Source organism: Lates calcarifer, linkage group LG12 (assembly GCF_001640805.2).
Source record: "Lates calcarifer isolate ASB-BC8 linkage group LG12, TLL_Latcal_v3, whole genome shotgun sequence".
In the NCBI taxonomy this organism is placed as follows: domain Eukaryota; kingdom Metazoa; phylum Chordata; class Actinopteri; family Centropomidae; genus Lates; species Lates calcarifer.
In genome coordinates this window covers 19,095,876-19,122,300 of record NC_066844.1, presented here as the reverse complement: position 1 = coordinate 19,122,300, position 26,425 = coordinate 19,095,876, and the positions used below count along the sequence as shown (strand labels likewise).

The 26,425-nt window shown below is 38.3% G+C and overlaps 1 protein-coding gene and 2 long non-coding RNA genes across 4 annotated transcripts in view; 1 reads left to right on the top strand and 2 right to left on the bottom strand.

The window, feature by feature from the left end:
* The window catches only part of LOC127143081 (uncharacterized), a 21,387-nt gene extending 18,476 nt beyond the window's left edge, over nucleotides 1–2,911 (top strand). Inside the window, exon 7 of the long non-coding RNA XR_007814258.1 lies at nucleotides 1,291–2,911. This is a non-coding gene — a long non-coding RNA (uncharacterized LOC127143081). The remainder of the gene's footprint in view (nucleotides 1–1,290) is intronic.
* Nucleotides 715–9,059, bottom strand: LOC127143080 (uncharacterized). 2 transcript variants are annotated; one of them, XR_007814257.1, is made up of 4 exons: nucleotides 7,728–9,059; nucleotides 3,717–3,965; nucleotides 2,940–3,001; nucleotides 715–1,317 (listed from the first exon to the last, which is right to left on the bottom strand). It is a non-coding gene; the product is annotated as an uncharacterized LOC127143080 (long non-coding RNA). The 2 variants fall into 2 exon arrangements; XR_007814256.1 differs by lacking the exon at nucleotides 7,728–9,059 and adding an exon at nucleotides 6,820–6,984.
* A 2,219-nt stretch (nucleotides 9,060–11,278) lies between these two features.
* The window catches only part of kif21b (kinesin family member 21B), a 61,143-nt gene continuing 45,996 nt past the window's right edge, over nucleotides 11,279–26,425 (bottom strand). Inside the window, 4 exon segments of the mRNA XM_018677724.1 lie at nucleotides 11,279–17,149; nucleotides 19,945–20,144; nucleotides 25,597–25,767; nucleotides 25,868–25,985. Coding sequence (XP_018533240.1) covers nucleotides 17,101–17,149; nucleotides 19,945–20,144; nucleotides 25,597–25,767; nucleotides 25,868–25,985 — 538 coding nt within the window. The 3' untranslated portion in view covers nucleotides 11,279–17,100.

Below are 26,425 nucleotides of genomic sequence, written 5' to 3'. Positions count from 1 at the left end.
CAAAAAATGTCATACTATAGTATGGCGTCAAAAACAGTCAAGAAATATCATAGTATAGTATGGCGTCAAAAAACGGTCAAAGTATAGTATGGCGTCAAAAATCACCAAAAAATGTCATAGTATAGTATGGCATCAAAAATCACCAAAAAAAAAGTCACAGTACAGTATGGCGTCAAAAATGGTCAAAAAATGTCATAGTATAGTACGGCATCACAAATCACCCAGAAATGTCATAGTATAGTGTGGCGTCAACAACGGTCAAAAAATGTCATAGTATAGTATGGCGTCAAAAACAGTCAAAAAATGTCATAGTATAGTATGGCGTCAAAAACGGTCAAAAAATGTCATAGTATAGTATGGCGTCAAAAGTCACCAAAAAAATGTCATACTATAGTATGGCGTCAAAAACAGTCAAGAAAATATCATAGTATAGTATGGCGTCAAAAATCACCAAAAAATGTCATAGTATAGTATGGCGTCAAAAACGGTCAAAGTATAGTATGGCGTCAAAAATCACCAAAAAATGTCATAGTATAGTATGGCGTCAAAAGTCACCAAAAAAAAGTCACAGTACAGTATGGCGTCAAAAATGGTCAAAAAATGTCATAGTATATAGTACGGCATCACAAATCACCCAGAAATGTCATAGTATAGTGTGGTGTCAAAAACGGTCAAAAAATGTCATAGTATAGTAAGGCACAAAATGTCACAGCATAACTTTTGATTTGTGTGTCTTTATTTTCAAATTAATATCACAAAAGTGATTTTGCTTGTTCTTGCTTGCAATGTATAATTTAAGCTAAAATTATTCTCTGGCTAAAAATATTTACTTTCATGCAATAACAGTGGCAAAATATTCAGTGTTCAGAAATATTTGAGTAAGATAATCCTTCATAAGTCCCACAGCGGGGAAATTCAGTTTTGGAACAGCAAAAATAGAAAAAGGCATTACATAAACAAGATGCTAAATGACAAATAGCAATATGTACATATTCTCAACAAAATGAACACTATAAACAGGACTATGTACACAGCAATAGATTGGATTTGAGTTTTGATATAGCAAAATACCATGAACCTAACCCACACAACCCAACACTGCGTAGAGGTGTGAATGTGTGTGTCTATGGAAAACAAGGAAAGATGGCTACTTTAAAATACTTAATCTTAAGCTGCATGTCATAGTACTGTCAAAAACCATCAAAAAAAATATTTTGATGTTTATAATACGTGGTATGTTTAGATTTACTGATCAGTTTCTGTGATTCATACGTGTTCTTGTCTCTGCAGGAGGAGATGTCGACAGCAGCTGAAGACCTGCAGTGGACGAAAGAAAACGAGTGTTACAAAGCTGTTAAGTAGATAAAAGACCCCCACCATCTAACTGCTGTAAACCATGTTGGTTTTCTGTTGTCTGATTGAAAACACTTTGTTTTTCTCTACCATCTGTAATGTAGTCATGGGCACGTTTTCCACGTTTTCCATGTTTTACAGCTGTACATACAACTATTTAATTAATAATTGTATCACAAGCAGTTAAATGATCACAAAGATGCTTAGTAGACATGTTTATCTTTGGAAAATATGCTCGTAACTACATTAACCCAAACCAGCTCTAACAAATGTTTCCTTGTTTTCAAATGTCTGTCATTATCTATGCTTGATTTTATGCTTAATTCTTAAACTTATGTTAAAAGGTTTTAAATATATATAGCCTTAAATATCTTTAAGGCTGAATATTTAAAGGTTTTAACTATTTATCAAAGCTGTTTTTTTAAGGTTTTTTGAATACTTTATTCTTATTTTTTAGACCTATGAGGTATGGCTATTAAATGATTAGAGGATAAAATCAAGTGGTTCACAGTCACGTCAAGTGTTATATGTTAAAGGTTGGGTATTCACGCACAACTGCTGGAAGTTTCCAATAAGTGATGTCTTTAGTTCACTGCTAGCTACTGACTGAAGTGCACACATTATTGCTAAATGATTAGCTGAAACGCATGAACTTGAAATTTTATGTAAACTTGAACAAAACAGTAACCAAATCTTTTCGCACATTAACTGAGGTGTGTGGGCAACACAGCAAGGTTCTGGGTGCCCACACACATCAAAACTTCTGAAAACATTAAAGAAATTGAACAAATCATTCAAAATGATAGCAAAACTAGTCTCCATTGATAAAGAGACATTTTGGCAAATTTTGCATTAAAAGTTGAACATGACAATTGTGTGCACCAAAATTTCTGCGCGCTAGCTCACTCTGCGCTCTCGGTAAAGCAGTTTCTGGCCCAAAAATAAATCACAGTGCTTGATTACCCTCCCTATTCACCTGACCGAGCACTGTGTAACTTTTTTCTTTTTCCTAAGATCAAATCTGTGCTCAAAGGGACACATTTTGAGTCTGTATCAGAAGTTACTAAAAGAGGTTCTAAGACAACTGTCCTAAGACCTACTGCACTGCTTTAATCAGTAGAAGACCTGAATGCAGCAGTGCGTTGATGCAGAAGGGAAGTATGTTGAAGGAGAAAGACACTAAAAAATGTTTATGTTCAATAAAATTGTATTACCGCATTAGTCTTGTTCTTTAATAGCCATACCTCCTGTTCCTCCTATTTGAAATGTTGTTTTAAAATTTCTTACTTTTAGGTTTTATATTCATTTGTACACTTTTTTAATCATATATAAGGTTTTCAATTTATTGAAAGGGTCTCTATTCTATTCTAAACTAACGTTTTATATTTTCTGTTTTATCTATATATATATTGTTAAATTTTTATACTTATTTTTTGCAGCTACATTGTTGAAAAATACTAATTAAAACCTATGTGTTATGGCAGATTTAATTTCTTGCTATTTATTCCAGACGAGATGTTTTAAAGAGTCGAACTGCAGCTGAGATAATGACAGAGTCAGACTGAAAAGAATAAACTAACACTGACCTTCTGGAAATGTCTTCATGTCTGTCTCTTCTCTCTGTGATTTAATGGTTGAAGTTTGAATTCTGTGGAGAAAAATGCAACAAACATTAATATAAAGATGTAACTTTTAATACGTTAAAATAAAAGCAGTTTGTTTCTTGGTATTGAACTTCAAACTAGCAAAAGAGAAGTAAACCAGAGTGTGGACTAACTGGCTCTGGACTAATCAGAACTAGTCCAAGAGTTAAATTTGCTTTATACACAAAGACAGAAGAAGCTGCTCTGACTGGAGAACTGACTCTGCCAGCTCCTGATATTCACACAGCAGCAGTGGATGGAAATGCTCTTTTCTCAAAAGTCACTTAAGATTTGAATTAAATTTGGTTGATGGAAACCAAAATGAAGCAAAATGACAGTGTTTCTAGTGTGACACTGAACTGAATAAGTTCTTCACATTTTTATGAATTAGTGTATTAATGAGAAAGACAGAGAGAGGAGGAGCAAGATGGGGAGGGAAAGGGAGAAAGAGACAAAGAGAAAGCGTGTGAGAGAAAGGGGGAGACAGAGATAGAAAGTATGAGAGTGAGTGAGAGAGCAAGGAAGAGACAGAGAGCGAGAGAAAGCTGGTGTTTAAATTCTTAATTCTTTGAACTGTACAGTCATGGACTATGTACATAAACTTTAATAATGAATGAAATCTTTTTGTGACAAATCAGACTACTCAGACTTCAGATCAATTACTGATGACGTGTCAGTGCTCTGTGTTGGACAATTGATGTAAAGCTGTTTGTGAATTACCTGGAGGCCTCAGTCCTGGTCTCATATTGTGGACTACGTCTCTGTGAACGTGGACAATGTCTCTGATATCACTGACAATGTCTTTGTGATCGCGGACGATGCCTATTAAATCGGGAATCTCCGTCACTGCGATTTTGCACACGTTTCTGCGGGTCATGGACGATGTCTCCCTCATCCTCGACAATCATTCTTCGATCATGGACGACATCTCTGTGATCGTGGATGATGTCATGGACAAAGTGGTGACACCTGGAGGAAATCAAAGAGAAACAGAGAAGGAAAAATGATCAATACACTATTCCTATACATCTATTCCTCAGGTAGTAGCAGTTTAACCATGGAAACACAAAGAAATATTCAACATTACAGCTGAGCCAGAACATTTAAGAAAGAGGAGTGTCTTAGAAAACGGGCTGTTTACTGTCACATATGACAAGTAAAAACATCACATCTTTAAGAATCAATAACAATAAATATTTGGGAAAAAAATGATTATCTTAAATCTTAAATTTCTATATTGATTCTCTGTCATCTAATAACTGGAAGAATTGTGTATATTACAGTAAACTGCATAATAAAAACTCACTTCAGTAAATCTTTTAAAGCAGGGTTTTAACTTGTGGTTTTTTAATTATACTTCAGTCCACAGGCAGAAAATTAACTGACAACTATTTTGAGTGTTTTTAGTTTTATAACTAGTACTATTTTCTTGCAATTTATAGACATGATTAATCAGATATTATTATATTCAATATCCAAACTCATTAAATACCAGGGATTTAAACAATAACACTGTTACTACTGCTGCTGCAGTTGAACAAGTAAACCTGGAAAACACAAGTTCAACACTTACAAATAACCTCATTAATAAAGAACAGTTCACCTCCAGTGTAGAAGAATACAATGCTGACAACTAAACACTCGAACCTTGACAACCACACTCTTTTGAGGTGAATAAATTAATTATGTTACTAATAGTAAAATAGTTTTTCTGATCATTTCTAACGGTAATCTCAGCTCCTACATTGTGACCTCCTCTCGAGGCTTAAAACTTGTGGAGGAGCACAATTAAAATCTAGTTTTCAAGCTTGTATTTAACAAAAACTGACTCAGTGAAGTCTCAAGTCACAACAAAGAAATTTCTAATTAATAATATAAACAAAAGGGGCTCAATCGATGGCAATGGACAGATGACTACCACCAAGCTACAAAGACACACAAAACACCAAAGAGGCAAAAAACTGAGTCGCAAAACGATCACAACGAGATGCTTAACGGCCACACTGAAACACAAAATGCCCACAAAGAAGTGTTAAATGACCTGGAATAGACACAAAGCTACAAAGACACAATACAATGTAAAACAACCACAAGGAAGCTGACCACAAGTAGATGTAAAACAGCCAACTAGAGACACAAATAGAAAAAAATAGACACAAAATGATCACGTTGACATTGATAATCTCATGACTAAAAATGACCAAGATGGAGCACAAAATTACAAATAAGCATTAAAAGTAATTGTAAAGAGATGCAAATGGAGTTGTAAACAGACAGACTACTAAACAGCTACCATCCTCCACAACTCATGTCAGGGACGCTTTAGTCACAGAGACATAAACACACTTTAACGCACGCAAATAAAAACTACTCTCAATAATTGGCTTCAAAGAGACTAAGCTATTTTTAGACGCATTTTACAAACTAAAATGGAGAGTTTATCTAGACTTATCTATGCAGCCTATTCATTGAATATACATGACAATATAATCAAGAAAATTAATCAAGACCACAAACATCATTATTTGTGATATTGTGAAACTGTTAGAAAAGGTGAACATTTTTGGTTTGATCTCCCATTCAAAATCTTCTACTTTTTCTGTTAAAAGAGCACTTTGATATTTCTAGACTGCCTGACAAGCTGTCCACTTTCCATCAATAAGTTTTTCATTACTGGAAACTCATATGTAAACATAACTTTACCCCACACACAGTCCAAATGTGGAATATTCAATGCATACTAATTAGGAGAAAATCTTTTTTTTATCATTATTATTATTATTATTACAAGGAATGGATGCAGAAAGTTATCTGGTTGATTATACTATTAGATAATTGTGGTAATGTTTTAACATATGACAATTTCATTGTAAAATACAACCCTGTTTGCTACAGGAGGCACTTTACTTCTGTAATTAAGGCTACCCCACCAAGCAATGTTTCTATTAATCAAAGCTGCCCTCATAACTCTGTGATTATTAGAACCTTTATTACAAGAACCTTTGTTGATTATAGATGGATACTGCCTCTTAGACAAAAAAAAAAATGCAACAACAAATTATTAAGAACTAATCTCACCTCAATCTGTTTCCCCTCACAACTGAAAAGAAAATATATGTTACAAAAATATGCAAACAGTTTTATCTCCAAAATAAGAACCAGTTACCTTTCTTTCCCAGTTCCACCTAAAGTAAAGGAAGTTCACTTTAAAATAGTGAATGAAATTTATCAATCCAATGTTTTTTTTACATCAACTAATTCTAACTACTGATTGAATAGTAATTGCTTGAAATTGAAGTACCTGTTTTCAATTGCACTATATGAAAGTTTTAATAAAGCAAAAAGAACGGTAAGGCTAATGCTAACTCTCGACTCTAATGCTAACGCTCGCCACTACTGCTAACACCCAGGTATAAAACAGCCATTTAGAGGCTTAAAACGATATAAAACTAACACAAATAGCCACAAATCGATGACAACAACATGCTAAACCATCATAAACGAAGTTACAAATGACCAGGATGGAACACAAAAGGACAAAGAGACGCAAAACAACGGTAAAGTGAATACAATCAGGGATTTACACAAATTACCAACACGGCATTGTATTGTTATCCATCCACGTTAGGTGCCCACAACTCATGTCAGAGACGCCTCAGTCACAGAAACACAAGCACACTCTTATCGACGCGATATAAACGACTGAAAATTGAATCATTACAAGGGGATATCATTACAAGGTAATGTGGCTAACGCTAGCCGCTGGTGCTAACACTCTCTGATAACGTTAATGCTAACGCTAGCCGCTAACTGTTTCCCTTACCTTTGCGCGGCAGGTATGTTCAGCGTCCAGTATCACTCGTGATCTACAAAAAAGCAGCTCCAGAGTTTGTTTTAGCAGCCAAGCCTGCTCAATAACGACGGTTTCTCACAGTACTAGCAAACAGAAGCAATTCTTTAAACTTGGCTTAAATCTGATTTCCGCTTCTCTTCTGCGCTCCTCCCATAAGGTCCTAGCCAATGAGGAGACACGTCGCGCCAATGACGGCATACGTCAGCTCAAAATAAGAAGCCCATTCAGAATGAGAGAGGCTATGTGAATGCACAACATAATACGTTTTTGACATCTCATTTAATTGTCATAAATCACTCGCCAATGTTTTGAAAAATTAGTGACACTTTGACGTGTCATCAGGTATGATGTCTGTGGCTTTTTTCTTTAAAGAATGCCTTACTAAAAGATACCAGATTGTGTTTTGAAGGTAACAACTGTTAAGCTTCCTGATAAGGATCACAGTAGGTAGATAATGTTTGACGGAACCGTTGTGATGGAGGATCAAAGGTCTGAGTCTGTTTTCCTGTCAGATCCACCTTCACACTTCAGAGGGATTTCTGTCTGGGACTGTGTGTAAATCTGATCGGGGTGAGTGTGTCTCTGAAAATACTCTTGGTCAATACTTAAGTGGAATTTACAAACTACTTCCCAACACATGTGCACATGTTAAATCCGAAGGGTTTCCATTATGTTGGCAGCACCTCGTCCTCAGCATCATGGTGGAATTGGCTTTCTACCCGGCGGTAGCTCTGATATATTTTTTTGGAGTCATGAAAGCAACGCAGGACGATCGGGTGGAGCTGGATGACCGGGCATCGATGAACGTGTTCTGTCTGTTTGTGTTGGCGCAACCGCTGTGTCTGGTACTGGGAGGATACACTGGCATGGCTACATACCTTCTCACAGCTCTGGTCTCCTACAACTTCCTGCCTTGGAGGAATACAGAGCAGCCTGTGAAAGGAAAAGAATCAAAGAAGAAGACAAAGTGAGAACAATGTGTGGCGATGAAACTAGGTTCAAATAGGTTGTGAAAGAGGAAATTATTTATGTAAAAATTGAACATTTAATGTAAAAATCTTTGTTCATATGAATAAATGAATTACTAACTTGTTAAACCATTAAGTCATTATTTAACCTTTTTCCATATGCCATCTGTAGCTGTAAACATCTGTGATAAAGTACTTTATCAAGGAACATTTGGTCCTCTTCTGCAGAGGAAGTGACTCATCTTATGATTCCTGATGCAGCAGTGAGGTTTATTTTAAACAAAAATGAATGGCTCACTCTGAGGCTTCCATTAGAAAGAGCAGCCATCATGGCTGGCCTGACAAACAGAACATCAGCAGCTAAAATCTAACAAATACAACAATCCATGATGGCCAGTCATTTCCATACCAAATGAGAATATCTTTCTGAGATGAAAAAGGCAAGACAGCAAATAATTGTGAAACTATTCCTTTACGTACGGAAATTAATGGATGATCAAAAGCCTGAACAGACAAAAAAAAAATTCTATTTCTGAATGGTTCATTATATTCTGCATCCTAATGTGAAAGCAAATTGCTCTGGACTGCGTGGCATTATTCAGTGACAGATGAGAAAAGTACTGACTGCCTCTTCTTATCCTTGACATTACACTGAGTCACTGCATGTGTTGCAGTCTGAGTTTCAATAGAGAATAATTTCTACTTAACATCATTATAACTCTGTGGATATCTCTCTGAACACAAATGTGACTGATCTTTGAATTCATGAAATATTAAACATGTTATCAACATTCATGAATGCTGCTACACACAAACATAATTATTGCAAACAAAAAAAAAAAAAATCAGCATTGTGTTTTTTAATTATCCACCCGTGTTTATGAATGACTGTGTGTCCCTCTGATGTGGATAAGCCTGGTAGCATAGAGTGTGTGTGTGTGTTGTGTGTAAAACCGGGATTCAAAGAGAGAGTGTATAATGGGATTAGACCATGCTATTTGGTTGATAGTCCGAGGCTTTGTTCAGCAGTCGTGCAGATGCTCACTGTGTGTCTGAGAAACAGTGGGGATTGTTTTGAAGACGTTTATTACTTTCCTCAGCATTAAAATCCTCTTTGAGCTCATGTTGTATAAAGTTGTTTTCCAGGCTCTGAATGTGTTTCTCTCACAAAGTCTCTCCCTTATTTCACCTCCTTAAAGTGTAAATTTATGTAGGGTAAACAAGGTGACAACCTGTAGTGTCAAACATTAACATTAAAGGTTTCATTTCCACTTTATCGTCTTTCAAGGTTATACCACACTGTGAGAAAATTGTTCAGCTTTGCTCCCTACATGTTCCATCTTCTATATAAGCTGCACATGTGCAGTATGCTTTTTGCATCTTCCGCTATTTTAAAATATCATGATTAGTCTGCCCCTCAACAACCACGACTGCTCATTTATTGCCTTTTCTCTACAGGATTCCTCTTTGAGCTAGTCCTCTTAGCTGAATTACTCCCGCCAGTTGTTTTTCATCTATGTATCTAAATCCCTCTCTGCATTCAAGTTGGTTTCCATGATGCTGGTAATTATCAGTATCCTGGATTTCTTCAGTTCCTTGTCATCATGTTATTATAGATAAGAGTTGCATTTACCAATCAGGGAAAAAAAAATCTACAAAGTTACAGTCTCAAATTGTTACTGGATAATTTCTGTCATTGTCTGTTTACAACCATGACATCACTGTTATTGTACAAGTTCTAAGCAACAATCAGAAAATTAGATGTTGGACTGAAGTGAAGATATGTAACTACATGCCAGCCATCTGCGTCTGGAAACAATGGTCATGAGAACAGTGAGAGTGATCCAGGCCGGAAAATCAAAACAATGAGCTGAAAGACACTAAAATGCTCTGTGTAACTACAAGCATCACAAATCACGTACACATTTGATTCATTTTTTAAAAATATGAATTATAGTAGCTTTAATTATACTTTGCTTCTAAATCTAAAATATGGGCATGTATTACTTGAGAAACTGTAACCATGCTAGCAGTTCTGTGGGGTCGTCAAACTGTTTAGTAGGTAATGTTTACCATTTTTACCATTTAGAGTGTTTGTGCTAATAGGCTGAGGCTGATTGGAGTTTTGATCATAAACCAAAGTCTGAAGAAACTGGAGATATTTTTGGTGCAAGATGAAAAGTCAGGGGATCACCAAAGTTATTACAGTTCATCCCCTGGGAACTGTGAATGTATGTACTAAATTTTGTAACAATCCATCCAGCATGTAGCCACAGATTTCTGTGTGCAGAAATAGTGGACCAACTGACAAAACCCTCTGACATAGTATATCTACTTGTGATACTGGAGCTAAATTGGTATTAGTTTACTCACCAGTAAGCATAATGAAAATGGGACATTTACTGTTCTCGTAGGGATGAATTTCAAATAGATTTTTATAGTTACAAGGTGATTGATAGAGTGGGACAGAGATTGATGGATCAGCAAGTTAGAACAGACTTACTGGAGCACTGTGGTGTAATGAAACAGATGAAGACGTTCAAATGAAATTTCAGGAGTTTATAATATGGAGAGAGCAGATGGAGCACATACAGCTGGGACGTGACAGGGTTTGTTTATGGATGTTTATTTGTTTGTGACTGGCATCCTCAAACGGTTTTTGCCTCCTTGGAGGCGTTAATGGCCATCGTACATCACAGTGCTTGTGTCTCCCGTTGTGGCTGGGACAAGCGCAGCCCGACACAAGTTAATGATCAGAGTTTGCAAAGGAAATGAAGATGTATGAGTTTTGAGTCTGTATCTCAAACCCTGAAGTAGAAAGAAATATATCTGGATGAAAAACATCCCCCTGATGTCTACATCCCATTCCTCTCAACCTGTTTGTCTGTTTGTCCTGAATGATCGATAAACTCTTCGTCTATCTGAAAAGTAGAGGATCGTTTTCATTCTCAGGTTCCTTTGTCTTAATATCAGACAGAGGAAATCAAGAGCTAAGTACTGTAATTTGCAGAAAGCCTGATAAATACTTTAAAAAGTCCAATCAATCTGTTTTTTCTATCCTGTCAAATGTTCAAGTGTCTTCTTGTCAAAAAGGCTGTCTTACTGGGAGTGCAATTGCTGATTATTTTTATTATTGTTTAGTAGCAGATTATTTTGCCAATGTCTATTAAATGTCAGAAAATAGTGAAAATTGCCCATCACAGTATCCCACAATCTAAGATGACACCTTCAAATTGCTTGTTTTGTGCAACCAACAATTTGAAAACCAAAGATATCCATATTACAATGATATAATACAGAGAAAAGCAGCAAATCTTTACATTTGAGAAACTGGAAACAGCTAATATTTGATTGAAAAATGAATCAAGCTACATATGAAAAATTTATATACTATAAATTTCTGATCTGGATGGAAGTTATTGCATTTTAATATTTGTCACACCAGAAGGCAAAAAGGCAGGTGTTTTCAACTTATTTATTTTCTTGAGGGAATGTTGTATCATTCATTAAATATGTATTTACATTATTTACAGTTAAAACGTATTTTACATTGCTTGGTTGCATGCACATTGTCATATATATATATAAAAAAAACTGTACATACATTTACACTCTTTAGAGGGAGTAGTCTGTGCAATAAAAGGCACAAATGACCTTTGACCCTGCATTTATGTCCCATGAGTACATATTTCACAGACAGTGTCACGTATTACCATATGTGAGCTCAATATAACAACACACACACCTGGAGGAAAAACTACTTGAGCAACTGCAGAGATGACTTGTGTTGGTGTACGATAGTGATTCACCGCCAAGCAGCAGAGCAGTTAAGTGCCCTCTTGATCAGCAGTCATCGTGATTGTGGTTAAATGTGATCCCATCCACTCAGCAGCCTGAGGCAAAGTTGAAAGTCTTTGCAGCCACAATGATAAAGTGAGCAGAGACGTCGTCTGACATAGAACAGAATTCCACAATCTGTAGGACAATCTACAATCCTCTGACTAAGCCCAGATTCACGATATTAAATGAATGATTATCAATGTCCTACATACACATTCTGTTTCTTTAAGGCAGTGAGGCCTGTTGGGTGAGGCACGAGGCTGAAGCTGAGATGCTGACGACTAAGGTTTTATTTCCTAGTAGTCGTAAGATGGTTGGGCTGGTCTGGGTGGGAAGTTATAAAGTTGGTGATCACACAATCAGTTTGACTGGCAGCTTGACTCTCTAATCTATTCCATGCTTCAATACTGACAAGCAGACAGACTAATTAAAGCCACTGTACAGTTTTTTGTTTGCTTGTGAAAACTAGTGCAGTCTAAGTTTTGCTTTCAGCCAGTTGACCATTCACTAAGCCCCACCCCCAAATAGTGATTGTCCAATCATAGGTTAGCAAATGTAATTAGGCATGGCAGGCCTGTGAAGCTTTGGATTTGTCCACATTCTCAAACAATATCTGTCCTTTACCAAAGACACTTAAGCACAAGTGTAAGGAATGGATAAAACACTGTGTTTATCTACTCTAACATAAGCTACAAATGTTCGCATGTCTGGCACATGGCTTACCACTGAAAGAACTAAGCTACATTATTATTTGGCATTATAGGTTCTTAAAAATACCTGTACCTGAACATCCATTGTATGGGAGCTAAGGTGCTGCTATATCAACATTAAGAGTAAAGATGGTGGCTTTGTTCACTGAGCCACTTGTGTTGCTTGTCCAAGTATGATTTTCTTTACTAGATGCCTGTTTTTATTTGTCTGTGTGAAGAATGAAAAACTTCTTGTGAATTTCAAGGTGAATCTGCTATCGGTATCATTGTAAACTACATGTGCCACGCAGAACAGACACAATGACAGGCATAGCAACAGTAACTATGGGTGGCAGGGTTTAGCGAATGGTCGGTTTTGTGTCCCTGGGTGAGATCCACAGGTGCGGCTGCACATGCAGAGTTTCCCACAGTGGTCTTTTTTTTTGCTACCACTTGAGGGCAGCAAAGTTAGACATTTTCAATTACAATCATAGTAGCTTTAAGAGTGCGTAAGCAATCAGTTGTTCAAGTGATTTTAAGCTTTGGTCGAACAGCTTTCCAGTTTAAACCAGATGATACCAGGAGCTTCAGGTACCTACAATAGATTTTTTTTCTACACTTGGCTACTGAAAATTGCCACCAGCTGTTGTACCCTTTTGGGATCTCAGAGGGGTATTGATCAAAGAATAATCACTACATGCGCAATCCCTTTCTGAAAGGATTTTCAATCAGGTATGATTTTTCACTGGTTGACTTTTACAGGAGAAATAGATTAAAGTTAGATCTTGTCATCCTGTGTTGCAGATCATATCGTTCATAAAGTTACATGGCCTGTTTGTGGTCAGTAATATTACGAAAAATGCCTGAATGCCAGCAGACAGCCAGGGAAATAAGGATGGAGTTGGACTCTCCTGAGAATCCACAGAGGTGTGCATGCTGCTCGGTCAAAGTGAAAATTCTCATTCTCATGTAACATTAACTATAAAAAAGGGGACTTTAAAAGCAGGGACATACTGGGGACCGTCTACATTTCGACTGTTATCTTACATATTGTATCAGCACAAACATTAATATCACTAATTTCTAAACCTACTGTAGATCTAGACAGATGTGTTCTTTTCATTAGTTTAAGCCTTGTTGGAGACTAATTCGGTATTTGTAAACTAAGTCTAAAACTAGGCTTAATACATGTCTGGAAAACAGCTTGTAGAGTATTCACAGCAATGTTCATTATCCAAAGTGCATGTAAATCCTAACTTGCAGAGATTACACTGAGGCTATCTGATGAGAAAGAAGTCAGTTAACCTCACCTGCATCTGCTCTGTAATATTCAAAATAGTATGACACACCTATTTACAGTTAATCAAGTCGAGAAGTGGTGCTGACATCGGCTGAGGTCCAAGCCTCAGAGCTTGGGGCAACTTTGGGTGGGGCTGATCCAAGGCCAGATAATAATATGGCTTCTGTTTGGCTATAATAAATCTTCCAGTGAAGCATCTATTGTGAAAAACACTATGTTTTTCTGTGCATAATACATTGACTGTCTTCACCTCAGAATAACAACAAATGGCCAGATCTTTCGGAGAATTTGATAGTAAGTCCAGTCATGTGTTAAACATTAACAATACAAGGAGGACTGTATTGCCCGCTGAACTGGTATGTTTTGAGATGTCCAGTCAACCGATGAGCAGCACTCACATCATGCATCCTTCAGCAAATGTACAAGCACGGGGCACATAAGAGAGTGCCTAAAGCTACAGTACTACAATATCTTCTCTAGCAATAAGTAGGAGACTGGATGTGTGAAAAAGGAGAGATAAAGGCTGTCTTAGCACCACCAAGAAACACACCATCAAGCTGGTGAGCAGGGTCAGTTTGGCTAATTGGCACAGACAAATACATAGTGTACAGCGAGGGGCCCAGTGGGGTCTGACCTAAGGTCAAAAAATACAACCCATTACATTTACATGTACTCATTTCGCAGATGGCTTTTGTCCATTACAGGTTAATTTCCAGACTGACCACATTTTGTACCACTCACTCCAAGCAAACTACAATTCAGATAACATATATTTATACACATTTTAAACAAGTAATTATGGTCAAAAATCAGTGCACATCTTCTCAGAGATGCAAGACTTTCTGCTTTGGCCAGATTGGGAAGAGAGGAATTTAAGATGTGTACATTTTGTACAGAAAAGCACAGTAGGCTACATATATAGCAAGTAAAGGGAGTCAAATGCAAAAGCAAAACATGGAAATGAGTATTTTACAAAAAGGGATGATACACTGATAGTACCTTTTTCTCAAAGTAAAAAAAATGTCTCAAAAAAGGCATTTGGTCAATTCAAAGAGCTACCTAATTTCACAGGGTCAAGTGATGACTAAAGTATGACTAAAATTATCCTTCGTTCTTTACCTGAGTGTCTAAGCGTAGCAAAATATTAAAACCAAGAACATTTCAGCAAATCACCCCCATCCACACGTTTGCATTCATAACCCCCCTAATATAAAACCAAAACCCACAACCACATTGCTTTTGGAGAGTATAAGCAGCTTCAAAATCATGTTGGATACATTAAACATCAGCAGTGCATACACACTTATTGGAGTAGAATTTGCAGAGAGTATATTGTAAGTGTTTCCAGTACCTACAGTATGACTGCTGTTTTATGATCCAAGCTTTGTTTAATTGAACTACATTTGTTTCTGGGTCTTTTAAAAAGAAAAGTGCATTAAATTATCAAAGTATTCTTTTTTCTACAGAGGGAGAGAGATTTCAGAGCTGAATGAAACTGAACTGTGATCTTATGATACTAACACGACATGAGGTGAGCTTTTATGCAGTGGTATGACATCTGTAAAACAGAAATGCTGTTTGTCATTTTGGAGTGGTACAGAAAAAGCCCAAGTTCATAAACTGAAAGTGATGTGACCGCTCTGTATTGCAGAAACATCAGACAATGAAAAGATAATTGAACTGACTTAAGACCTGGGTTATTACTGTTGCCTGTGGGTGAGTGTATGTACGTATGTGCATATGTGTGTGTCAGTGGAGTGCTGCAGTGCTGAATTTGTTTCATTAAAAAGACACTAAATCAACACAGTGAGGGATGCCAAGAGCTATCAGGCAAGATGGAGAACCGAAACATCCACCGAAATCTTATGTTTGTGTGTGTCCACAGTTTGTGCATGTGTATGTGTTGCCCACACACATAATCTGCCACATAAGCAGATTTGTACATCAGTGCATGGGTACAGGAAGTTTTTTTCCTGCATTTAAATGTAGCAGCAAATAGTGGGTGGAAGAAAATTGGGATTTTAATAAGAAATCCCTCTCAGTTATGACCTACTTTCACCCAAGTAATCTTGCCTGAAAAGCAGCCGGTAGAGCTGCGAGACCTCTAATTAAATTGGCTTCCCAGAGACGTTCAATAGCTGTGAGAGAGGCGGACTCTTCTGAAAGGCTGGTCAGTCTGACACTGTAGCTAACCTTAAAGATCAGAGTGGAGCTCAAAGCAGGTAGGGGGACAACTGGTGCAGCTCCTATTACCAATTGCGTGGAGGATAAATGGCAGGTATGGGCCACATGCTGTAGGATGGCTGAGATAATGATCTGGCACTTTGGCCTCAATGGAGTACCTAACTCAATGTTCAAGGCGTGTGTACTGTAGGCATGTACTGTTTGTGTCATGCTCATCTGCAGTGGTATTTCTTATTTTCGCCAGAGTTAGCACTTTACAGAGCAGATAACACCATCCGGTCAGATCCTCCAGTGGGGCCAGTGCTACCTTCAGTTGTGCTACCGGACGTGTGCTTTTGCTGTTTGCAAGGTCAGCAGCTAGACAGTCTGATAGCCAGAGGGCCACAGAGGACACATCCACACAGAGATGAAGAGCCAGGCATTAAATAAAGACTTCAAAATGTCAAGCACCAGGTGTTTGTGCATGGAGACCCGTAAAATGTTCCCTCCCACCTCACAGCAAAAGTCCAAAACAACTGAGGTAGGGAAAACAATAAATTAATAAAACATAATTAAAAAGAAAAAATCAAACACAACTTGTTGAATGCAGTTAAGTTTCAGTGATATACTGTGTCAAGTGATGGTGTTTTGTGTAATTTTCCAGTGATGTCTAATCCAAGATTAGCAACAGTCTACTGATCATCCGCAGTGAACACATAGCATGACTGTTCAGTATCAGAACAACCACAACACTGAAGAGCAGAAACAGTCTTGAATGAAGAACAGAAGTTCCATTTGTTAGGTAGCATCGCTCTAGGATTTAAATTCGGACCATGTCTCCACTTTCAGACAATAGACATGTGAATGTGCATGTATCTCAACATATTCTTCTCTCATTGTCCCACAAGGTTTCTGAAACCTTGGTGACAGAACAGAAGGACACTTTTTCCTTTCCTTTTTCATACCAGACTTTGGGAGCTTTCATGTTCTGCCTGGTGTATCCATGGTCAGGAAGATGTGGTTTATCTTGTCCAAGTAGCATCACACCTGAATGGCACTTTCAAATTGGCATTTAAAAAAAAAAAAATCCGAGAGGCAAATAGTCTTTTTGCATTTTGAATAAATATTCCACCTACGCTTTATCATTTTGCACTGTGACAAAGAAAGAAAAACACCTTGATTGCCTTGGAAACTGTGATTTCAGTGTCACATCTAGAAGTGAGCAGGTCACAGATCAGTGGCTGAAGTTGCAGCAAGATGGCTGACAAAGGAACCACAGTCATTTCAGTTGTCACCTCTTTCTCCACACCTTTGACAGCCAGATCTTCACTGTCTTGTCGCTAGAGAGAGAGCGAGAGAGAGAGAGAGAGAGAGAGAGAGAGAGAGAGGGAGAGAGAGGGGGGTGGTGGTGGTGGTGAGAAAAGTAAAGCAAGGAGAACACAACAAAGGGAGAAAATAACAGAACATCAATCAGGCTGTCTTTCCTTTCAAAACAACCCATTGTGCATCAGGCACAACACAAAGAGATTGACTTCAAAGTACACTTCACACACGCATGCCCACACACACTTCATTAAAGACCTTTCTCCACAGAGTCAGCTTAGAAAAAACACCTCTCCAACCTCTTAGAAAAGTGTAGAAGTAAGTATGATATTCATAATTCTGCAACAAGTAAATCTAATATCAACCTGCCCATAACTCTACTCCCAACTGGCCGGGCAATTTAATTTTCACTTTCTTGCACTTTCCCACGGTACTGGACATAACACATTGGACTGGTCAATTAGGCACCACACAGGAAAGCATCACATTTTTCATTAACACTAGCTTAAGAAGTTAGCTTTGCACTTTGGTTAGTGTTACGACAATGTTAAATGTCAGCTGAGTGAATTCTGTCTGAGAGCTGACGCTGAAGGTGTTTAGAAATAGCTCATCATTTTGAAATATATGCTTATTGGCTTTCTTTCCCAGAGGTAGATGGGGAACATTGTTACCACTCTAATGTCTGTAGGATAAATATGAAACCACAGCCAGCAGGCAATTAGCTTAGCATAAAGATGGCAAACAGGAGGAAACAGTTAGCCTTCCTCTGACCAAAGGTAGCAAAGAACAGTCATCCCGTACCCCTAAATCTCACTCACATCAATTTTTTATTTCCTTTTCTTAATACCTACATCAAATTAAGAGTAAAATTAACAAATTGCAGTTTTATCGGTGATTGACTAGCTAGTGTCAGGCTAGCTGTTTCCTCCTGTTTCCCTGCTTTAATGCAACTAATTATCTCTCAGTAAGAAAGAAAATAAGCAATTTCCCAAAATACCACCAAATATCAAAACTATTATTTTAAGATGTGCAATAGGCGCAACGGACAAATTAGATCTGCACACATGAGAAAACTTAAAGTTATTCTGAGCAGAACTATGAGTCATTTGTTCAGTCAATGAGAAGTTGTCTGTCTTAGTGGAGGCAGTGGTCTGCAAATGAACCAGTAACCATGATGACAGTTTTAAAAATAGAAGTCAAACAACAACAATTAAAAAAACAAAACACAAGGAAAGAACAATAGAGGAACTGGAGCAAAAATGAAAAAGAGGACAGAAACAGAACCGGGGCAAACAGAGAGGGACAGGTACCACTCAGATTAAGAAAATACAAAAGTGGGGGAAAAGAAGGTGGAAATTAGTTTAAGAGAGTACCAGAGGAGGGGAGGGTTGAGAAGAGGCAATCACGGTAGGCTGGTGGCCCGGCCCTTGATGGCCAGGACCCGTCGAGGAAGACATGGGGTCAAGCCTGGCACATAGCTCCACAACTTCACCCTGCAGTCACTGGGGTCAATGGGGGGGGGGGGGGGGTAGAGGAGGAAGACGAAAGCAAGGGTGAAGAACAGGAGGAGAAGAGGGAGGCGGAATTTGAGAGTCCAAACAAGGGGAAATACAGAAACACAAAAAGAGCACAAGACAATGAAGATTAAAGATGTGATGAAACGAGAGAGTGGGAAGAAGAGAGGACAAAAGGAGGAGGGTGTGGAAAGTTAATTAACTTCAGTGAAAGCCCACTAGTTGACTGAAAAGAAAGAAAAATGAGCGCAGACAGACCAAAGAGACCATAGTATGTCTCACACAGATAGACACAAACAGGCAAATATCCATTATCTCAGTCGGATGCAGCTATGAACTCAGTAAAACACAGAACTGGAGAGAAACAGGGAGTAGTATGACCCTCTCTGAACCACACAAAGCTGACGTGCACCTGCGGATTAATGCATGAGATGAAACAAGCATGAATCATAATCCAGTATGTCATATTTGGTAAAAGGCAGACATTTTCTCTCTCTCTGTTACAGTCTATTCTGGGTTCTAAACCTCTAAACCCTACCAACCATCCCTCTTTTTGTTATTGTCAGCATGTTGCACAAAGACCAACATGTTCGTCAGTCTCTCATAACTTTCAAACACCCGCTCAGCCTTAAGCTCATTCATCCTAAAGATAAAAATCTTTTTAAAAAATGGCCATACATTTAGGGTTTCATTTCTTAAAGGGGCTAAGTAACAGCTGGGCCTTGTACTTTTTAAGTAAATATTATTCAAACAGGAGTTAACAGTGCATTTTTTGGGAACTGTTTCCAGCAGTGGATTAATACACATTTAGTGTTCTAGAGAGTATTGTCAGTGTGTGTGATTGACTTAACATAAACTAACTGATTTGATTTAAATTGTTTTTAGACACCAAAGAGCTCTATGGCACAAACTACACAGACAACAGCAGGATTAATTCATTTTTGGTCTTTTCATTGGATTTCATTGGATTTAATGTCACCAGTCCTTATCTTTTAATTCTTGTGTGTGACTCAGTTGATAGTACTTCAGTCAGCTAGCACTATCATCCAAGTAATTAGCTGTAATCAAAAAATACAAAGCATTTATTGAAGACATAAAAGGTGTTTTTAAATCTGAAAACATGTAATAATCTATCAAAGAGCTGGGTCTGTTAATGATTAATCCCATCATTACATCAATACTGAAGTGCAGAAATAGAGAAATTTGATGGACTCTTCTACCTCACAGTATTATGATAGGAGTAGTGGTGGAGTACGGCAAGTGTTTGGTTTGTTTGTTTGTTTGTTTGTTTTTTTTACCTGGATGCAGTGAAGATCTGTCTTGAGTTGGTACATATGGCGTTAATGGGGCTGTCATGACCCCTGACCTCTCCTATGGGGGTGAAGTTGTCTACGTTCCACACCTTCAGCATGCCGCCCCGACAGCCGCTCAGCAGCATGGGCCGGCCCGGGACGTATGCCAGAGCGCACACCCAGTCCTTGTGGGCGTTGGGGATTTGCTGTAAAGTAAAGGCAGAGAGACATCGTGAGTCAGAGAGAGAGGAAGATACTGCATATTGGTTTTATGGTTTATGATTTTAAAGCAGCTGTGTGAGTCCTCTAGATTATTGCGCTCTTAAAATAGCAGTAGAAAAACAAAAATGTTTAGCGTTTCATTTTTCAATGGATATGAGTTCTCGGAGCTGTCATGGCTTGAGACCCACTAATACTGTATTAAGACTCTGTACTGCGGTTAGTCTAAGCTTATGTGTCTTTGTGTTCAGTGTTTTACAGTGCCTTCAATCACGATTCATGAACTGAGAATGGAATTACCTGTCTTATGATTACTAAGATAATCACACAGACATGAGCCTCTATTTTATACAGCAACAGGAGAGAAATAACAAGACAGGTATCAGATGTGTTACAATTTTCTTCAATACAAATTACAGAGCAACTAAGTGTGAGGGTTCATTTCTTGCTAATGTTAGCCCTAAGGGCAGATTTATTCTCTATATGACTTTTGAGAGTGTGCGTACAAATAAATGCTACGTACCAGCTTCTCTTATCCTACCATCATAAAAAATTCTGCAGAGAATCCAAACACCTACGGACCCCTTAAGCTCAAACAGCACAATAATCCTGCTATTTTTGTAGTGGTTCAATTGTACCTGCTGCTCAGCTTCAGAACGACACCTCTGCTGTGAGGAACAAACTCTAACAAACTGACAAAAACATCAAATAGCTTCTAATATCATTTCTACACTGAATGAAAGAGAAAATCAAGAACAGACTGAACCCATGTCTGCGATGAAGCACTGCTGCAGAGGTGAGATGTTAAACATAATCAGTCCAAATACGACCAAACATTCAAAAAGTAATTTGTATTTTACATGAGGTTTTATCAATCTTCCATTATGCCTATACTTTGGGTTTTGCTGTGGTATTTTTTTAATTTTGTTTTTCTCATCTAACTGGGTTGCAGATTAATGTAACTTTTATTACATTTATACTACTTTTTCCTGTTGTTTTATTTGCTTCTGTCATTGTTATTTTTGCGTTGCATTTTGAGATGAGCTTTTAATCAACATAACACTGCAAATAAAAAGTTCTTTTCCATTATGGTTTCCATCAGGTATCACACATACTAATATGTTTGCTTTTATCTTTCTGTCCATGTTCTCAACACTGCAGTGATTAGTCTGCTCAGCAGTAAGTTCTTCTGTATCTTATGGTTTAGATTGTATTTGTTACAACTTAAACAGAGGACTCTTAAGCTTTCTGAGCAAAAGAAATAAGTCAGTGAAACTACCTTCAGTAAATATTTTACTGAAGGTAGTTTCACCTTGAAACAGAGCTCCAAGTCGTTTTCTATGAAGTGATTCCTAGTGTACAAAAGTCCTAGCTAAATGTGATTTAAATATTGTGAGTGACATCAACCAAAAGGCCATAATTTACACTGTACCACATCATCAAGTGCAGATATCACACTGCTTTGAATAAACAAAGGTGTGTATTTAAAAACAGCATGATTCAGTAAGTCTCAAGAATTTACAATTCACAATACTACATAAAAACCATAATTTGAAATGACACCTTCTCCCGCTGGTACTATCCATTTAGAAATAGACATGGACAGAAAGAATGTTTAATTACATAGCTGTCTAACAGACAATAATGTAGACCAGCAGGCAGAGTGAACCTGTTGATTCACAGCGTTCATGACACAATGTTTTTTGTCAAATTTGTTCGTTCGATCTCATCAGTTTGGCTGTGTTTGCTGGATCTGGAACATCTGGCATCAGTGATCGTGCCATGTTTAGCACTGTTCATTTATGTGTAGAACTAAATGCAGTTAATTACTTTTTCTAAGGACAATAAAACAGTATCTGCATTTCCACAATGTGACTGCTCAATGACCATCCAAAGCTAGATTCACCCAGTTTACACTGATGTGCAGTATAGTCTTATGACATGTGACCACTCCCCTTTAGCCCAGTGAAGATAAATGATTTCAATGATTTGTTTGTGTATTCAATATACTATTAAGTAATAACTAGGAACTGGTAAGATTTTATTGATACCAGTACCATTATTGATTCTGCTTATCGGTCAGATTCTTTATAAGTTCCTTTAACAAATCCTGATCAATTTTATGTTTGGGAAAAAAGTAGGCCCACAGAGGTTTTTAGCATCAATGTAACAGTTTTATAATCTCTCTGAGAGCTGACTGTAGCAACAGCCCAGTCAGTCGTTATCCAAAATGGACGAGGTGAGAGAATATTTGTACAGTATTCCTTTACATATAGGTTCTGAGTCAAAGAAATAATCTGCTAAGCCTGCCTGTGTGGTCCTAATGTTTAATGTTATTATAGCATGCGATATTTACCCTCGGTAACAGACATGCGGCTTGGTTGGGATGCAGTGGCACTCATGCATAGAGTTACATGTCATGGACTAGGCCATGTTGTGTAGAAAGATGATTCAGCCTATTGCTGGTGTTTCCACCCTTACTTGAAAATATAATTTTACACGTCCCACAGGTGGAGATTTTACTTGTGGTGGTGGGTGGTGCAGTGTGTGACCGATGTACATACAGAGTGTCATGCAGTGTAGAAGAATAGAGTGTAACACATTTTCTGTCGCTACAGTTTATAGACATGGACATAGACATAGACATAGACATGCAGATGCTACAATGAACAGGTGTTCCCTAAACACCTTACATGGATGGCATCACGAGCTAGGTGGCTGTGCACAGAGAAGCCTGTAGCACGCACATCTCTGACAGGAGTGTGGCCTATAACACATTTTAATGTAAGATTTACCCAAGTTGAAAATGAGTTATGTTATTTATTTGCTGCAAGTTTCCAGCAGTGCAGACACATGAGTTTGGCATTACTGTTTTGTAAAGTGCAACAGTCTGAAAATATGCATCAATAAAGAATGAATAACTGAGCCTCTCAATTCCCATCTCTACTGATCACAGGGGTCAGCAGACATTTGTCATTTAAAGGTTAAATCTATAGTTCAGGGGAGGTTGAGGAATGCTACCTAAATGCACAAAAAGCTGAGAGTGGAGCTGTAGATGAGGAATAGCAATTACAAAAATAAACAGAAAGTTCTCGCATACATTACATCAACCTCACTATCTGTAACAACTTTACACCAGTGGGTAAAAATGTGTTAATGCTTGCCAACACCTCACAGAGAGCAACGCCGCACTGCCGCAACAGTTACATAAGAGTGTCGACAAACCAGTAAAACACACATAAACTTGAAATTGTTTTTGCAAGGTATATTAAGACATTTATCAAGCAACTGGGAACCTCTAAACCACAGTGTCGAGTAATTACAAACAAATTGCTTCACATATTCCCACAAGAAACACACTATGGCGTATGCATTTTAATAGAGGGGTCAGAGCAGAACAGCTTGCAGCAGCAATCCTGGAGGAGGAAGACTTTCAGAGTCTGCTGTAATATATTCTATTATACCCCAAGCCACAATTTGATCCTATTACATAATTAGACAGAGAGACTACTGAGTTAGAGAGGCTGTAAAATGGATTGTGTTGGATGCTTCACAAATGAGATTAAGGTCATATGCCACAGACCACAGCTCTGACTCCGTTGATTTAATTCAGCCTTTGAATAAAAATAATAATGTCTTATGTGCTTGTTTTGTCTGCTCAGATAAACAGAGGCTAAATAGAACTTATGCAAAATAACCTGAGAAAGTGCTGCTTACTATTCATATTACTGTGCATGCAAATGAGTAAGCCACATCCGCCCATGAGGTGCATTATTATGCATTATTAACATATGCAGGCAACAGAGGATACGCAAGAGAATTCACAGAAGTTAACACTGGCATACAGAGACAAAGAGACACACACACACACAAACAGACACACACACAGAGTGACTTTCCTCCCTGGTACCTGCAGCTGTGATGCGTGTGGGCTCTAACGCTCTGATGTTGACACAGTGCTTTCCTGCCACATTACACATGACGACACTCTGTTGACTCTCTCCACAGAGCGAACACTCTGGGTAAAAGGAAGACATGAAGGGAGCACTCTGGTGGCAAGAATCTGTCCACCGACTCAACACTCCACTGGCAGCACAGGTTTTTACTGTCACAGCCAAGCCGCTGCTCGGTAACGAGTAAAATACAGTCTCCACCAGTATGGACACCAGTAGATGTGACTGTACAAGCAAAAAGGTTGGAATACCTCACAAACCAGGCTAAGACATCTTGTCTTAATCGACACATCCAAATGGGGCAAACACTGAGGAAAATATCAGCTCACTGCTCTGGCTTTTGTGTCATTTGAATTGATTCCTGGAGGGAGTCTTCATGATCATCCAAATGTCTACAATAAGGCTACAAATGCACATTTCACTTCATTCATTTAGCCGGACATCATGTTCATGTTAGCCTGTGTCTTGACAGCCGTGTCAAATCTCATCCATGCTTGTCACCATTTCTGTGGCTACTTTTCTGTCACTATTCAGAAAGGTGATGGCAGCATTCTTAATCCCATCTACAAAGCTGTGATTCGTTGGCTGTTTTTCCAACAGGTGGAAACAGCCATTAGCCATTCAACAGCCATTCAACAGCCATTCAACACACCTTTTTGAATGAAGCAATTCAAAGAGTAGGAGCCAGGCAAGCATCTAATTTTCACAAACAATTAAATGATCTCTTCTTCTATATTCATTATTTAACTGTGTCTTTAAATAACCAAAGACCAAAGACAAAGAAAATGTCACAGCCCAAGGTGACATCTTAAGATTGCTTGTGTTTTCTGAACAATGGTCCAAAACCCACAGATATTCAATTAACAACTAGCTAAAAACAGTGTTTGACATTTTTTGCCTGATAAAAGGACCTAAAGAGTGATGTTAATTAATTCTCTGCCAATTAATGAATCAAAAACCGTCCACCATAGAAGCAACAAAGCAAACTTGAATTTGGCCCCAACACTGACAGGAAGAATCTTTCTGCAATTATCTATCAAAGTCTTTTTTCCCTGCTGGCACTCCATCTGCACTGCATACACATATAAATGGAAAGACTAGCTTTGCTCACAGGATGATAAGGGTCAAAAGATCATAAATTAATAGCCTCAGAGAAAGATGGTCTCTGCATGTTTCTACCTGCAGGTTGATGCCACATAATATCATGAGCAGCACTGTCAGGGAGGTATGTTTGAAACTTTGATATATGAGCTCCACATTCATATGAATATAAAATAATTTCACCTCCTGCTGAACTGAACCCCGCTGACCTCACATACTGTGTAGGAAACATACAGGCACACATGGCCTTGGTTTTAAATAGCCCTTATGTGTTAATATGTTCATCATCGTGAAAGAGACATCTTTCAGGCTGTAGGAAAAAGTGCCTTACTGATCCATAAACAGGAATCTTAATACAAACATACAGACATACATACAAACACACCTGAGTGAGCTCCTGCTGCTCCAGATCCCATTTCTTGATGCCATTGTCCCTTGACCCGCTGAACAGCACGTCTCCCTGTACAGCCAAACACTCAATGCCATCATAATGCGGAGGCTCAAAGTTATGAGCTGGGCCTACATTACCCAGAGTACCCTCTGCCACGTCAAACACCTGACGAGAGAACAGGAAAATGTGAAAGATGTGAAAAAACCTGTCTGCCCCTCTGACCTCTGTGGTGGCTGATACTTGTTGATATGAGTGTGTGTGGTACCTTGACGTAATGGTCTTTGGAGCCAGTTATTACTTGGTCTTTGCCCAGCAGAGACTGTCCGAGCGTCAGACACATGACGGAGCCGATGTGGCCTGTCAGCTTCCCCATCGCCTGCATCCTACACACACATAAACGCATGCACATGCCAATTTAGGAGAATTAAAGGACTGCAAAATTTATTGCTTACAAGATTGCCAAGGTGCCTGTTTCACTGGATGAAATCACTTTCGTTTTTGCAAAACTGAAGCAAAACTGCTGAGACACAGCGATGCCATAGGCAGAGATGATACTCAAGAAATGTTTAATACATTCATTTTTCATTTCTTGGGGGGGTTCTTATGCATCATTAAATGGGTCTCAGCCTGTCGGCGTAAACTGTCTGGTCCAATCTGTTAATCATTTCCCTCCAGAAGCATAAAAACTGAGAAGACGGCATTCCCACAGGATGTCAGAAATGGGCTCCTTGTAGAAAACTTGCTCATGTACACTCTTCATATCACCAGTATTGGGTTCCTGCACTATCTTTTGACAGCATTTTTAATCGCTTGTGTCAGATGT